Source organism: Triturus cristatus, chromosome 9, assembly GCF_964204655.1.
Source record: "Triturus cristatus chromosome 9, aTriCri1.1, whole genome shotgun sequence".
Lineage (NCBI taxonomy): Eukaryota > Metazoa > Chordata > Amphibia > Caudata > Salamandridae > Triturus > Triturus cristatus.
Window position 1 is genome coordinate 695,204,538 of NC_140592.1, and position 17,332 is coordinate 695,221,869.

The 17,332-nt window shown below is 46.3% G+C and overlaps 1 protein-coding gene across 1 annotated transcript in view; it reads left to right on the forward strand.

Moving 5' to 3' along the window:
- BAD (BCL2 associated agonist of cell death) overlaps nucleotides 1-16,961 on the forward strand; it is a 28,421-nt gene extending 11,460 nt beyond the window's left edge. The window contains exons 3-4 of the mRNA XM_085625813.1: nucleotides 10,699-10,865; nucleotides 14,125-16,961. Coding sequence (XP_085481939.1) covers nucleotides 10,699-10,865; nucleotides 14,125-14,256 — 299 coding nt within the window. The 3' untranslated portion in view covers nucleotides 14,257-16,961. The remainder of the gene's footprint in view (nucleotides 1-10,698; nucleotides 10,866-14,124) is intronic.
- The last annotated feature ends 371 nt before the right edge of the window (nucleotides 16,962-17,332 follow it).

Sequence of the window (17,332 nt, forward strand, 5' to 3'; positions counted from 1 at the left end):
ACAGAAATTATCTAACATTGTGGAAGAGGTCCACTTTAACAATGCATGTACATTTGTATGTATATTCAAACCATCCTATTTGTGTGGAGTTTGAGATTGTAAAGTGTGTAGGAGTGTGAGATACTTGTTTACATAGAGAGTTACGGTTGGTAGTAGAGCACCATATGTATGCATAAGTTGTTTCTCGGGCCAAACTGAAAACGGCTCTTCGTGAGCGCGTAAGTGTCAGAGGACAGGTTGTGGAGATTCTTTAAAGTCTCTTTATGAGCAAACAGTACACTTGAGCACTATGTGTAGTGGTGGGGTGTGCAGTATATGTAATGTGTGTAGTTGGGTTAGCTGACCCAAGTGTATATAGAATAGTTATTATTAATTGTTAATAGTCAAGCATCACCATACCGGTTTGAAATAGCCATATGTTTGGGTTAAGAGGTATAAGAAACATAGTCTTACATATTACCAGGTAATATACGTTCTGATCGATACAGGATCATGAATAACCATCAAGGTCAAGAGATGGATCGGCTCGTGAACGGTAGTAGGATTCGAGTCCTTTGGGAACCAAAGTATCCATTTGTGTTTCACCTTTCTCGTCTAAGAACTTGTTGAGCAAGGCTGGATCCGTGAACACGTGAGGGGTGCCTTGTGAGATGATTCTGAACTTTGCAGGAGCAATGAATGAACCTTCTAGACCAGCTGTTTTTCATTTTAGGATGTAGGTTTAAAAAAACCTTTGCGTGTTTCAACAGTCAACTTTGAGTTGTCCTGAGATGAAGATTTTTGTACCTTTCCATAATATGTGGTTGTGCTTCCTCGTGGCTCAGTATAAGATCTACATGTTGATATCTCAGTGGTTTGCACACCATGGGTCGGGGTGTTTTGTGATTAGGAGACAACCATGTTGGGAACCTGTGGACCCAATCAAACTCCAGATCCTTGACGAATTTTAAGTTGGTTGCCCGGGTGAACGATTTCTCCAGAAATGTAATGCAGGAGTGTTCTGAATCTTCTTCACCCTCTGGTAGGTTACCACAGCTGTTCCTGTCTTCTAATTCTGATATGTCCTTAGCAAGAGAGCATGATGCGTTACTGAGTTCTTGAACGGTCTTTTTCATTGTATTCCTGTTGTCCTCCAGGTAGCTGATCCTGCTTTGCGCCTCTGCAGTTCTGGAGCTTGTTTCCTTCATATCTTGGCGAATGGCTGCAATTTCATTCTGCATGTTGTCAGTATTTGTTTTTGTCGATTTAGCCAGGTCGTGAACATCCAAGCTTTTTAAATTTCTTTTTAGGATCCTTTCCATCGTGGAGTTGATGTCTTGTTTTCCTTTTGCTGGAGAATCTGGGTGTGGTGGAACCACTTTCACTCTCTTTAATGATTGTTTAGTGTCTTTTTCCGTCATTTTCATAGATGATTATAACCACATATTTCCTGAACTCGGACCTTGTGAGCGGACGTGCAGCGTTTGCTTTGCTGTTAGATCAGGCAGTTTTTCCTTGTTATAGAAGCTTTGCTGAGGATTTCGCAGGCTTTAGTAAATTGCGAGTGTGCGCAGACAAGGATAGGTAGCTAGTAACTAGGAGTTGTTTGAAGTGAGCAAGTACAGTAGTTGCACTGTAATTGTACTGCAGTTGCCCCACCGTTGCACTGTTATGATTTTGTAGATACGTTGAGGTTGCACTGTATTGCACTGTATTCGCCCCACCCCGATGGGGATCAGGCTGGATCAATTTGGCACGCTCTTTTAGTAAAACATTAGTAAATATACAATACAGATGGCAGACCCGATACCTTTTGATACCTGCTTAGTTGGAGACTGGTAGACTGGTAGACTGGTAGTCTCGGGCAACCATTTTACGAAGCTGTTTGTTGCATTCCACCATTCAAGTGATAATTGGTGTTGATTGAACTTGCTGAGCAGACCAGTGAGGTATAGATTTGCGGTTACTGATGCATTCACCGTTATACCAATGCTAGCTCCAAATTATGTCTAATTGTGCTCATTGGTAATTACATGCTCCGACCTAGCACAATCAAGGGCACCATCTTAGGGTCAGGCAACATGATCAGGCAGTTGGATAACCTGTCTAGATATAGTCAGTTACACAGATCTAAGGCAACGGCAACAAATATCTCCATAGATTAAGGTAGGCCCATGCAGAGACCATGAAGCAGCATGCCTGTGGATTGGTGGTGATGTGTCCCTCTCTAGAGGAGTTAAAACAGCCGCCATATTAAAGTCATACAACAAACAAATGATGGACGGAATGCTGACAATGCAGACATTCTCCCCCAGTCAAGAGATCTGGGTTAAATCCATCGTTCTTTTGCCCACTACGCCACACCAGTTTAGACATGGCCATATGCAAATCAGTCTTGACCCTGTGCCTCATGGGAACAGTCCAGCCCGAACTGCCAAGCCATGTCTTCCTTGGACCGGAATCAAGCATCCTAGGACCGGTTTCTGGCTATCAGCCGTCATCAGCCAGGATAGCTTGACTCCAGTGGCGTAGTGAGCACGGGTCCCACGTCTGGGAATACCCATCCCACTTAGGGCGAAAAGCGTTACAACAAACAAATGATGGACGGAATGCTGACAATGCAGACATTCTCCCCCAGTCAAGAGATCTGGGTTAAATCCATCGTTCTTTTGCCCACTACGCCACACCAGTTTAGACATGGCCATATGCAAATCAGTCTTGACCCTGTGCCTCATGGGAACAGTCCAGCCCGAACTGCCAAGCCATGTCTTCCTTGGACCGGAATCAAGCATCCTAGGACCGGTTTCTGGCTATCAGCCGTCATCAGCCAGGATAGCTTGACTCCAGTGGCGTAGTGAGCACGGGTCCCACGTCTGGGAATACCCATCCCACTTAGGGCGAAAAGCGTTACAACAAACAAATGATGGACGGAATGCTGACAATGCAGACATTCTCCCCCAGTCAAGAGATCTGGGTTAAATCCATCGTTCTTTTGCCCACTACGCCACACCAGTTTAGACATGGCCATATGCAAATCAGTCTTGACCCTGTGCCTCATGGGAACAGTCCAGCCCGAACTGCCAAGCCATGTCTTCCTTGGACCGGAATCAAGCATCCTAGGACCGGTTTCTGGCTATCAGCCGTCATCAGCCAGGATAGCTTGACTCCAGTGGCGTAGTGAGCACGGGTCCCACGTCTGGGAATACCCATCCCACTTAGGGCGAAAAGCGTTACAACAAACAAATGATGGACGGAATGCTGACAATGCAGACATTCTCCCCCAGTCAAGAGATCTGGGTTAAATCCATCGTTCTTTTGCCCACTACGCCACACCAGTTTAGACATGGCCATATGCAAATCAGTCTTGACCCTGTGCCTCATGGGAACAGTCCAGCCCGAACTGCCAAGCCATGTCTTCCTTGGACCGGAATCAAGCATCCTAGGACCGGTTTCTGGCTATCAGCCGTCATCAGCCAGGATAGCTTGACTCCAGTGGCGTAGTGAGCACGGGTCCCACGTCTGGGAATACCCATCCCACTTAGGGCGAAAAGCGTTACAACAAACAAATGATGGACGGAATGCTGACAATGCAGACATTCTCCCCCAGTCAAGAGATCTGGGTTAAATCCATCGTTCTTTTGCCCACTACGCCACACCAGTTTAGACATGGCCATATGCAAATCAGTCTTGACCCTGTGCCTCATGGGAACAGTCCAGCCCGAACTGCCAAGCCATGTCTTCCTTGGACCGGAATCAAGCATCCTAGGACCGGTTTCTGGCTATCAGCCGTCATCAGCCAGGATAGCTTGACTCCAGTGGCGTAGTGAGCACGGGTCCCACGTCTGGGAATACCCATCCCACTTAGGGCGAAAAGCGTTACAACAAACAAATGATGGACGGAATGCTGACAATGCAGACATTCTCCCCCAGTCAAGAGATCTGGGTTAAATCCATCGTTCTTTTGCCCACTACGCCACACCAGTTTAGACATGGCCATATGCAAATCAGTCTTGACCCTGTGCCTCATGGGAACAGTCCAGCCCGAACTGCCAAGCCATGTCTTCCTTGGACCGGAATCAAGCATCCTAGGACCGGTTTCTGGCTATCAGCCGTCATCAGCCAGGATAGCTTGACTCCAGTGGCGTAGTGAGCACGGGTCCCACGTCTGGGAATACCCATCCCACTTAGGGCGAAAAGCGTTACAACAAACAAATGATGGACGGAATGCTGACAATGCAGACATTCTCCCCCAGTCAAGAGATCTGGGTTAAATCCATCGTTCTTTTGCCCACTACGCCACACCAGTTTAGACATGGCCATATGCAAATCAGTCTTGACCCTGTGCCTCATGGGAACAGTCCAGCCCGAACTGCCAAGCCATGTCTTCCTTGGACCGGAATCAAGCATCCTAGGACCGGTTTCTGGCTATCAGCCGTCATCAGCCAGGATAGCTTGACTCCAGTGGCGTAGTGAGCACGGGTCCCACGTCTGGGAATACCCATCCCACTTAGGGCGAAAAGCGTTACAACAAACAAATGATGGACGGAATGCTGACAATGCAGACATTCTCCCCCAGTCAAGAGATCTGGGTTAAATCCATCGTTCTTTTGCCCACTACGCCACACCAGTTTAGACATGGCCATATGCAAATCAGTCTTGACCCTGTGCCTCATGGGAACAGTCCAGCCCGAACTGCCAAGCCATGTCTTCCTTGGACCGGAATCAAGCATCCTAGGACCGGTTTCTGGCTATCAGCCGTCATCAGCCAGGATAGCTTGACTCCAGTGGCGTAGTGAGCACGGGTCCCACGTCTGGGAATACCCATCCCACTTAGGGCGAAAAGCGTTACAACAAACAAATGATGGACGGAATGCTGACAATGCAGACATTCTCCCCCAGTCAAGAGATCTGGGTTAAATCCATCGTTCTTTTGCCCACTACGCCACACCAGTTTAGACATGGCCATATGCAAATCAGTCTTGACCCTGTGCCTCATGGGAACAGTCCAGCCCGAACTGCCAAGCCATGTCTTCCTTGGACCGGAATCAAGCATCCTAGGACCGGTTTCTGGCTATCAGCCGTCATCAGCCAGGATAGCTTGACTCCAGTGGCGTAGTGAGCACGGGTCCCACGTCTGGGAATACCCATCCCACTTAGGGCGAAAAGCGTTACAACAAACAAATGATGGACGGAATGCTGACAATGCAGACATTCTCCCCCAGTCAAGAGATCTGGGTTAAATCCATCGTTCTTTTGCCCACTACGCCACACCAGTTTAGACATGGCCATATGCAAATCAGTCTTGACCCTGTGCCTCATGGGAACAGTCCAGCCCGAACTGCCAAGCCATGTCTTCCTTGGACCGGAATCAAGCATCCTAGGACCGGTTTCTGGCTATCAGCCGTCATCAGCCAGGATAGCTTGACTCCAGTGGCGTAGTGAGCACGGGTCCCACGTCTGGGAATACCCATCCCACTTAGGGCGAAAAGCGTTACAACAAACAAATGATGGACGGAATGCTGACAATGCAGACATTCTCCCCCAGTCAAGAGATCTGGGTTAAATCCATCGTTCTTTTGCCCACTACGCCACACCAGTTTAGACATGGCCATATGCAAATCAGTCTTGACCCTGTGCCTCATGGGAACAGTCCAGCCCGAACTGCCAAGCCATGTCTTCCTTGGACCGGAATCAAGCATCCTAGGACCGGTTTCTGGCTATCAGCCGTCATCAGCCAGGATAGCTTGACTCCAGTGGCGTAGTGAGCACGGGTCCCACGTCTGGGAATACCCATCCCACTTAGGGCGAAAAGCGTTACAACAAACAAATGATGGACGGAATGCTGACAATGCAGACATTCTCCCCCAGTCAAGAGATCTGGGTTAAATCCATCGTTCTTTTGCCCACTACGCCACACCAGTTTAGACATGGCCATATGCAAATCAGTCTTGACCCTGTGCCTCATGGGAACAGTCCAGCCCGAACTGCCAAGCCATGTCTTCCTTGGACCGGAATCAAGCATCCTAGGACCGGTTTCTGGCTATCAGCCGTCATCAGCCAGGATAGCTTGACTCCAGTGGCGTAGTGAGCACGGGTCCCACGTCTGGGAATACCCATCCCACTTAGGGCGAAAAGCGTTACAACAAACAAATGATGGACGGAATGCTGACAATGCAGACATTCTCCCCCAGTCAAGAGATCTGGGTTAAATCCATCGTTCTTTTGCCCACTACGCCACACCAGTTTAGATATGGCCATATGCAAATCAGTCTTGACCCTGTGCCTCATGGGAACAGTCCAGCCCGAACTGCCAAGCCATGTCTTCCTTGGACCGGAATCAAGCATCCTAGGACCGGTTTCTGGCTATCAGCCGTCATCAGCCAGGATAGCTTGACTCCAGTGGCGTAGTGAGCACGGGTCCCACGTCTGGGAATACCCATCCCACTTAGGGCGAAAAGCGTTACAACAAACAAATGATGGACGGAATGCTGACAATGCAGACATTCTCCCCCAGTCAAGAGATCTGGGTTAAATCCATCGTTCTTTTGCCCACTACGCCACACCAGTTTAGACATGGCCATATGCAAATCAGTCTTGACCCTGTGCCTCATGGGAACAGTCCAGCCCGAACTGCCAAGCCATGTCTTCCTTGGACCGGAATCAAGCATCCTAGGACCGGTTTCTGGCTATCAGCCGTCATCAGCCAGGATAGCTTGACTCCAGTGGCGTAGTGAGCACGGGTCCCACGTCTGGGAATACCCATCCCACTTAGGGCGAAAAGCGTTACAACAAACAAATGATGGACGGAATGCTGACAATGCAGACATTCTCCCCCAGTCAAGAGATCTGGGTTAAATCCATCGTTCTTTTGCCCACTACGCCACACCAGTTTAGACATGGCCATATGCAAATCAGTCTTGACCCTGTGCCTCATGGGAACAGTCCCTTGACCCTGTGCCTCATGGGAACAGTCCAGCCCGAACTGCTGACCCTGGGACCCGTGCTCACTACGCCACTGGAGTCAAGCTATCCTGGCTGATGACGGCTGATAGCCAGAAACCGGTCCTAGGATGCTTGATTCCGGTCCAGGGAAGACATGGCTTGGCAGTTCGGGCTGGACTGTTCCCATGAGGCACAGGGTCAAGACTGATTTGCATATGGCCATGTCTAAACTGGGGTGGTGTAGTGGGCAAAAGAACGATGGATTCAACCCAGATCTCTTGACTGGGGGAGAATGTCTGCATTGTCAGCATTCCGTCCATCATTTGTTTGTTGTAACGCTTTTCGCCCTAAGTGGGATGGGTATTCCCAGACGTGGGACCCGTGCTCACTACGCCACTGGAGTCAAGCTATCCTGGCTGATGACGGCTGATAGCCAGAAACCGGTCCTAGGATGCTTGATTCCGGTCCAGGGAAGACATGGCTTGGCAGTTCGGGCTGGACTGTTCCCATGAGGCACAGGGTCAAGACTGATTTGCATATGGCCATGTCTAAACTGGGGTGGTGTAGTGGGCAAAAGAACGATGGATTTAACCCAGATCTCTTGACTGGGGGAGAATGTCTGCATTGTCAGCATTCCGTCCATCATTTGTTTGTTGTAACGCTTTTCGCCCTAAGTGGGATGGGTATTCCCAGACGTGGGACCCGTGCTCACTACGCCACTGGAGTCAAGCTATCCTGGCTGATGACGACTGATAGCCAGAAACCGGTCCTAGGATGCTTGATTCCGGTCCAGGGAAGACATGGCTTGGCAGTTCGGGCTGGACTGTTCCCATGAGGCACAGGGTCAAGACTGATTTGCATATGGCCATGTCTAAACTGGGGTGGTGTAGTGGGCAAAAGAACGATGGATTTAACCCAGATCTCTTGACTGGGGGAGAATGTCTGCATTGTCAGCATTCCGTCCATCATTTGTTTGTTGTAACGCTTTTCGCCCTAAGTGGGATGGGTATTCCCAGACGTGGGACCCGTGCTCACTACGCCACTGGAGTCAAGCTATCCTGGCTGATGACGGCTGATAGCCAGAAACCGGTCCTAGGATGCTTGATTCCGGTCCAGGGAAGACATGGCTTGGCAGTTCGGGCTGGACTGTTCCCATGAGGCACAGGGTCAAGACTGATTTGCATATGGCCATGTCTAAACTGGGGTGGTGTAGTGGGCAAAAGAACGATGGATTTAACCCAGATCTCTTGACTGGGGGAGAATGTCTGCATTGTCAGCATTCCGTCCATCATTTGTTTGTTGTAACGCTTTTCGCCCTAAGTGGGATGGGTATTCCCAGACGTGGGACCCGTGCTCACTACGCCACTGGAGTCAAGCTATCCTGGCTGATGACGGCTGATAGCCAGAAACCGGTCCTAGGATGCTTGATTCCGGTCCAGGGAAGACATGGCTTGGCAGTTCGGGCTGGACTGTTCCCATGAGGCACAGGGTCAAGACTGATTTGCATATGGCCATGTCTAAACTGGGGTGGTGTAGTGGGCAAAAGAACGATGGATATAACCCAGATCTCTTGACTGGGGGAGAATGTCTGCATTGTCAGCATTCCGTCCATCATTTGTTTGTTGTAACGCTTTTCGCCCTAAGTGGGATGGGTATTCCCAGACGTGGGACCCGTGCTCACTACGCCACTGGAGTCAAGCTATCCTGGCTGATGACGGCTGATAGCCAGAAACCGGTCCTAGGATGCTTGATTCCGGTCCAGGGAAGACATGGCTTGGCAGTTCGGGCTGGACTGTTCCCATGAGGCACAGGGTCAAGACTGATTTGCATATGGCCATGTCTAAACTGGGGTGGTGTAGTGGGCAAAAGAACGATGGATTTAACCCAGATCTCTTGACTGGGGGAGAATGTCTGCATTGTCAGCATTCCGTCCATCATTTGTTTGTTGTAACGCTTTTCGCCCTAAGTGGGATGGGTATTCCCAGACGTGGGACCCGTGCTCACTACGCCACTGGAGTCAAGCTATCCTGGCTGATGACGGCTGATAGCCAGAAACCGGTCCTAGGATGCTTGATTCCGGTCCAGGGAAGACATGGCTTGGCAGTTCGGGCTGGACTGTTCCCATGAGGCACAGGGTCAAGACTGATTTGCATATGGCCATGTCTAAACTGGGGTGGTGTAGTGGGCAAAAGAACGATGGATTTAACCCAGATCTCTTGACTGGGGGAGAATGTCTGCATTGTCAGCATTCCGTCCATCATTTGTTTGTTGTAACGCTTTTCGCCATATTAAAGTCAGGCAGCCGTGTCGAGATGGCCAGGAAACCCACCTATTACACTGCTTAGTGCATCAAGATAGGCGCGGTGTATGTTAACCGCTCTGCTGTGTTGTCCGGTTAAAGTACTTGAATCCTTAGGGCAGTTTTTTAAAGCGCTTTTTAAGTTTACCGGCGTTTACATCGCCGCCATGTCGAGGTTAGGCATACAGGCACGCAGGCTGGTAATTAAGTCAGTCAGATTTTTTTTACTCAACTGACTAGACTAATCTGATCCGATCAGGGCGAGCACTGGGATGCCTGCTTAATGATCGCGGATGCGTTAAACTGCCGCCATGTTGAGGATCGGTATCAAGGTCTGGCCAGCCGGTAAGATCAGAATTGTCGGTGTGCGAATTTTTGCTTGTTAACGTTTATTTGGGGTTACTAGATCTTACTACTTGTTTTGTTGAAAGGAACAGTTCCGTGTTTATGACTTTCTGCAGATTGCCGCGTCGGGCAGTCTCCGGGCTCAGCTAGGGTCCTGTTCGTCTGCCTATCGCTTTGCTCGTTTGCGCTTAGCAACTGCTCGTCCACCGCCGCTCCGTCTATCGCCGCACTTCCCCCAACAGCACAGCAACCTGAGACTGTCAGCTTCCAGTCAGTGTGCTATGGTGAGTGAAGCTCTCAGGATTTGAGTGGAGTTGCCGCAGGTAGTCAGGCTGGTACTGCTCCTGCCTGCCACGTGGTCGCTTCTCTATCGGCCTTACTCCTCCGTCATTCTGTTGGGCCTGGGTTTTGGGGTGTATTCTTCGGCAGTTCTTCCGGGTTTTTTTGGGGATCGGAAGAGACTTCTGGTGTTTTCACAACAGAATCCATCTTTGTTTTGTCCAAATCCTCCAAATGTAGGACTGGTATGTAGATTAATCTGGTCCTCTGTAGCGGAGCTGAGAGCTCACTCCACCATCTTCCTCACTTTCCAAGCCACGCATTTTTTTAGCTGAATTTGTACCACTTCAGGTAATTTTGTAAGTGTGAGCGAGATTTTGCGTAATTTCCCATAATTGCTGTAATTACATGAAACTAAATTTTACTTAATTACACACACCCATAATATAGACCGCCCATGTGCTGCGATGCCCAGCTGACAACAGACACTTTCATCACTGCATTAAAAAATACACCTTCTTCGAATTCCCCAAGTTTTAGTATGGCGAACAGAATCAATACAACAGACAGCCACGACCTCTGATTGGGCAGTATCTCTTGATTTCTTAATAAATATTATATAATGTCAGACCTATTCAATCTCTTGAAATGTATAATATAAAAACGACGATGCAGCCTGAAATAGAAACTTTGCATTTAGCCTCCCAGGTTCTCCACTTCTCGTCTATTATGCTAACGAATAATTTCCCTAAACTTCAGACCTTTTGGCACAGGCCTGTCCAAAAAAGGCTCTACGTAGTGACTGCTCTCTGTTTTTTGCAACCTTCTGCCATTCTCTTTTCTTCTTTCCACAGCTGAAACAAGGGTGCGCTTGGCCTCTGACCCCACTGACGCAGAGACCCCAGATGAGCCTGGGGGTTTTAGGACACGATCTCAATCTGCACCGTCTAATCTGTGTAAGGCTATGCGCTACGGGCGCGAGCTGCGTAGGATGAGCGACGAGTTTGACATGACCATCCAGGTGAATAGAAATGTTGTGTTTGTGTGTGTTTTTATTACAATTATTTTTATGTTATAGATTTAATTAATTGTGACCTTGTATATCTCAGGAGCTTGACTAGCTTTTCCTCTGGAGCCTATTTCCATACATTAGTATTTTCACATGGATGGAGGTGATGTTGCTATGTTTGTGGGCTTTCCTCATGCTTTGAATCAACACTTCTATGGAAGTTGCTATCTCTCCTTTTCTGTGCAGTACTTTATCTCCTGTTGGACACGTGCAGTATTTTTCTCTAAAGAGTTTTAGATTAGGACTGTGTAAAGTGTTGGTTTAGTAGTTGAGAGAGAATTTGACGACAGTGGCTAGATTTGTAAAATTATTTGGATATAATTTGTATGGTATTTGCTGGGAGTGTTTGGTGACTTGACCTTTTTATAATCTTTTATTAGTTCTGAAATACTCACCATACGTAATCCTAGGAGAAACAACTTACTAAAAGCTTGAAAACATGCTTTCTCTTAAGGTCAAGCATACTAGACAGTGCATTCACTGTCTGTTGCGGGACATATTGTGGGCTTACTTTTCAGGGGCTTTCAGTTCACCCATTGGTTGGCTTCCTGTCTCTCATTTCCTTGCTTCTTATTCAATGGGTTGCCTTTCTCCTCCAGAGTATTTCCAATTTATTTGTGTCCTTCCACTGATCACCTTTTCTTAAGCACTCCACAGAGTGCATGCGTTTTCCAGCTCCTGCCCCAGAGTGCTTGCTACCACCACCACTACTCCTCTCCCAGTGTTGCTTTCTCCTGCCCGTTTCCTGTACAGTATGGTTAAAAACTATTTTCAAAACCAATAGGCCTCAAGGATGAGACCTATTGACTTTACCACTGCTTGTTTACAAAATAGTTCCCCTAATATCTATTCTGCCCTTTGAGCAAACATCTCCCCTGGCACTGCCCACTACTGCTTGTCCCCATTCTGAGATAATCAAAAGAACTGATTTGTCTATGTAGCAATCTCATTGCTGAAGGGTTTTGTTATGTTATAAAAGCATAAACTCAAAATCTCTATTTTCCGATTTCTTTTTTGCGTTCAGAAATGAGTTCTTTGGTAACAAAAGACACACAATTGATGGACGGGCTGCAGAACAAATCAAAACATTCTCCCCCAGTCAAGAGATCTGGGTTAAATCCATCATTCTTTTGCTCACCATGCCACCCCAGTTTAGACCTGGCCATATGCAAATCAGTCTTGACCCTGTGCCTCATGGGAACAGTCCAGCCCGAACTGCTAAGCCAGGTCCTCCCTGGACTGGAAACAAGCATCCTAGGACCGGTTTTGGGGTTTCACCCCCTCTTCAGCCAGGATAGCTTGATTCCAGTGGCACAGTAAGCCCGGGACCCACGTCTAGGCATACCCAGCGCACTTGGGGCGAGAAAGCAAAAGACACACAATTGATGGACGGAATGCAGAACAAATCAAAACATTCTCCCCCAGTCAAGAGATCTGGGTTAAATCCATCATTCATATGGCTGGGTTCAAATTGGAACGGCATGGTGAGCAAAAAAAAACGATCGCTTTAGGCTCCGATTTCTGTACTGGGGTGAATGTATGACAATGTTCTGCATTCTGTCCATCAACTTTTGTTTTTACTTTGGTAACAAGCATTCTGAAAGCCACTCTTCACACTACTCCCGGTTCCCATCTCCTCAAATAACTTACTCAACTACAGCAGAAACTCATACACATAACACAATTTACATTCCCACCCTCTTTGTAACTTCCATACTGAGCCTGGGGGCGGGTGATTGACAGGGAGACACAAAGACATACCAACCCAAATGCACAGATGCAGAGCAACATAGATGCGCACATCATGGCAACCCTACTCACAGAGGCAGCACAAACACTGTCGCACTCACTGCCCATACAGGTACCAACCACTGTATAGGGGGCTACACACCTTCTTAGAGGATAATGTATACAGTACACACTTTCCTATACAGATGCGCAATCCCTTTACTTAATAAATAATACAAGTCAGTTAGAGAGGACTTTATTGTTCCTATCCTCCTCCATCACTTGCACACCTACCACCACAACTCAAGGAGTCACTCCATTCCCAATCAGTTAGTGTCACAACACAGGCAACTTACTTTCACAGAGGACAGTCTCAGTCCACGGATGGAGACCATACGCGCATCTATCACGCCTAAAATAGCTTAATCAAAAGAGGGTTCTTACACAGCATACAGAAACTTAGAGGGTGGTACTTTCGTGCTTACTGGTAATACAAAGACAAATGGGGTAGTACACACCCTACAAAATCAGCAGCAAAGCCAATGTGGCTTTGAAAATCTCTAGAATTAGAAAGATCAGCATCTGGCACATATACCAGAAAACCTATGTATATCATGCAGATATGGGCAACAACAAAGGATACATGCACCACAGCATGTATCCTGTGTGGTGCCTGGTTGGGACTTCACAACCATTCTCCTTTGTACATATCTTGAGACTGTTCCAAAACATGTGCAAACTTCTTTATACACTTACGGTGACTTAAACCTAAGAAAAAGTGTTAAATATTGCGGCACTTGCTGGTAACTTACATTTTCTGTTCCGCGTCAAATACCCTCGACCAGGATTGCCATTTTTAGTAGTGAAAAATGCTGGCCATTTGTTCATAATTTGAGATTCAGGCGGGGCCAAGAGCTGCTTCTTGAAGATTTTTGCACAAAATCCTCAATACTAATTTTTAAGATGGCGTTTTGGGCAAGTTTATTTAAAAATTGCATGGCAATAGTTTAAACAGCTCTGAGGTACATGGAAGTAATTTCTTCTTGTATTTGCTGTTTAACATTTTTTTTCAAAGGGAACAAATACTGTGCTTTTGCTCATTTTTTGCAGCATATTTATGGGCAGTGATTATAAAAATACTATCCATATCTGTAAAGTACTAACCTGTTTCATCCGTACCCTCAGACTATGAGCTGGAGACACATTTTTTCTAATTGAAGAAATGTAAGTTGTAGGGTTGGGAGTACATTTTTTCCTTTATGTTTTAGGAGACGCATGTGTGTGCCAGATATATTCACCCTTTTTAACTTGGAAAATCATACATTCGTTTTTTATTTTTTTGTTTTTTTGTTTTTTTTTCAAGCTTTTACAGACAGTTTGTAATATGGGTGCTTCCTTTGCAAAATGTTTTAGTTTCTAAGGAAGGCCTTGTCCCTACTTAACCCCCATTGCCAATCTCTCACTTTGTGATTTTACTCCCTAGGGTTTCCCTCGACCGAAGAGCGCTGGATATGCTGATGAAATGAAGAAAGGAGGTAGCTGGACCGCCTTCTTCCGTGAGATATTTGGGCATAACCGACGAAAAGAGGAACCTGTGAAACCTAAGAATTTCTGATTCTGGGAGATAGCCACTTTGTTCCTTTTTGTCAGAGGAAATTTACTGCCAAGTGTTAAGGACACAGCAACACAACAGAATCACAATCTGACATTGTGGGTTGATGTTTGATGGACGCCTGTCTAAGATTAGAAAGGGTGAATCCACAGATCTTGTGCCTTGTCCTCAGTCAGCAGATCTGATTTCTAGAATGCTTTCACAATCAATATTGTGTCTGCTTCCCCAGGTCCTTGCTTGTGAGGTTAAATGAGGGTTAGAGGAGTGCTTTAGTACTGCGGACTCCTGAAATGCTGGACATTGGTGGTTTTCCAAAAGTGTTATTCCCCTATATTGCACTGAACAATTCAACTAGCCTTGTGTAAATGTTGCTGCTCCAAAGAACAAAGCACTGGAAAGGTCTTCTTTTATTACACTTGCTGAAGTAACATTCGGAGGCTCTCAACATTTTGAGATTGAGTAACTGCTCCTTCAATCATGGCTGGTGGACTTGTTGCTGAAGTAACACAATATATATGGAAGAGCCACGTACTTCTCAAAGTGTTTTGTGGAGCATGGATTACATTTAATAGTGCCTTGTGAAGGGTGAGCCAAGGACTGCTCTCACAATTGAATTTGTTCAATGCTCTGCTGAATTAGGACCCTGGGGTTGAAATGCCAAATGCTGCTCATGAAGAATTGCCTGCTGTTCAATGGTGCTAAAGAAACAAACTCAGTGGGCAAGGGAAGCACACCTTTCAGTTTTGTTGTGTGGCTGGTACACAGGTGAATGAAGAAACCACAATTTGTAAGAGGTGAGGGTCCTCACCTGACTAAGGACAGACCTGAAGTTGAGGATAATGCCAGAAAGGATGGAAGACTACCTGCTGAAAACAAAAAACTTTTTTTACGCAGGGCATTGTTTTTATTTATATAATTGGAATTTAAAACATTTTAATTGGGGAGGGGGCAATCTGCTTTTATCTTCAAATGACTTAAACCTGTATTTTACATAGCCACCCTTATAGTACAGCTGTCTGTGCTTTGCAAGCACCCATTCAAATGTCTGCATCTTCTTAGTCCTACAGAGCACAGCAATTGGTTAACATCCTTGATTTTTACACTCTCTCCTTATTGTAACAGTGTTGCATGTCAGTAGAGCTGAATGTTCATAACTGCAGTTTCAGAGCTCCAAAAAGCTGGGCTGCAGCAGTGTACACCAACAGACACTTTGAAGTTGTGGTTGTGCTTACCATTGTACATTTAGCTATAATCCTACTGCAGCCCACTGGAGTCAAATACATTCAGATTTTGGGTTAACTTAACTGAGGTGCTTGCACACCTATTGATAGAATCCAGGTTTCATTCTGGCAATCTGACTAAAGGTGCCTATTGTGGGAATCTCATTGAGAGTTATGAAGGTTGTATAGCTCTCCATGTGCGGGGGGCGGGTCCAGAAAATCTTCAAAATTGCCAATTAAGCCCCAGGGGCAGCTTCTCCGCTAAGTTGGAGGAGCATCGTCCCACTGCCTTTCAGCACTGCTATAAAGAAAAAATAAAATTATAATAATGGATGGGTATTATCATTTTATTTTTCTGCGTTGAGGCAGTTTTGCAGGGTGGGGCTAGGAAGGGCAGGGGGGGAGGAGTGATGGCCCTCTAAGTGTGCATGAATGTTTGGCCAGCCGTCTTGAGCCAGCCAACAGTTATGCACACTTTGCATGTTCTCCACCCATGCTGTATTACAGCCATGGTGGAGAACAATCCTAGACTCCCGTTCCTTGTCTAGGGGCCGAACCACGGCCCCCAGACCAATCATTGCAGAGTAGTGATTCGCTTAGGGAAGCCTGGGTGCTTCCTGTTTGCACAGAAGCTAGAAAGTGGATGGAGAGGACGGAGGAAAGGCAGCAGCCGGCATGTTATCGCTTTTTAAAAAAAAGTTAAACCACCCCCACACCATCTTCCTTCCCACCACTGTTAAGCCCACCTGTTTTGTGAGTCTACTTCAGTCTTGTCATTTCATTTTCACCTCAAAATATCAGGCCTTCACTCTTGTGGATCCTGTGCTTTCCTGATGGCCTCAATGCTCAGAAGTGCACTGACAGACCAGGAGTGAATGTTCCTTGGAGACCAGGAACATTTGATATCCTCTGTTTTTTTTAGAGTATGCAGTTGATGTCATTCAAAAATAAACCTAGTGAAGCTACAGTTGCTTCTAGTTCTACTCTTTCTGAGAGCATTATGTTAAATAAAATGGCAACAGGAAGACTGATTGTTGCATGCTGCCACCTCTGTTCAACTTTGAGCAGTATGATGTAGTAGAAATTGAGGCTCTGATGGATTTGCAATCTGAGTCATCCTCAAAGTACTCTGTCAAGTTTGTTTGTGAAGAGAAAACACTAACCATATCAATTTTGAGGCAATTAACTAAGGTGTATGCCTTTGTTTACTCCTCAAAGTTAACTCGCGGAATAAGACGAACTTTCTGAATTCCTAGAAGAACTGGTCTGCCACAGAAAGCTCCCATGAAATGGCAGGCACCTACGGTCACATGCTTTGACTAGCTGTTTACATCAAAAGTTTAATGGGTGTAATGTGAGGTGTGATGTATTTTCAGAATTCTATTTCGTTGTGCAGCTTGTGAAGCAGAACTTGATAGGTTGTATAAATTGGTATTGGAGGTTCTGAAGCAGATGGGTTTAACAATAAAATTGGAAAAAAAATTCAAAGCTTACTTAATTTATTGTACACATTAACAGAAGCAGATATCAAACTGAAAAAAGAATCACCCGAGGCAGTTTTAAGGAGTGCAGATGATGAGGATCAATTAAGATTTAATCCATGTCTAACGGAATGTTATTTCAAGTTCAGCATTCAGGTTTTTCTGGGGAAAAATGAAATTATGAGGAGTATACAAGAAAGAAAAAAGTTGTGAGGATAATTTTCAGAAATTGAAGAAAGCCAGGAGCCTCTTAGTAGTTGCTCATGATATAAAGAGTCTCTGTTGCTGGCACACAAGTATGAAAGGCTTTTGGGCTATTCTCGCACCAGGCAAGGCAGTGTGCAGTATTGGTGTCTCATGCATGAAGGGCGTAAAAGT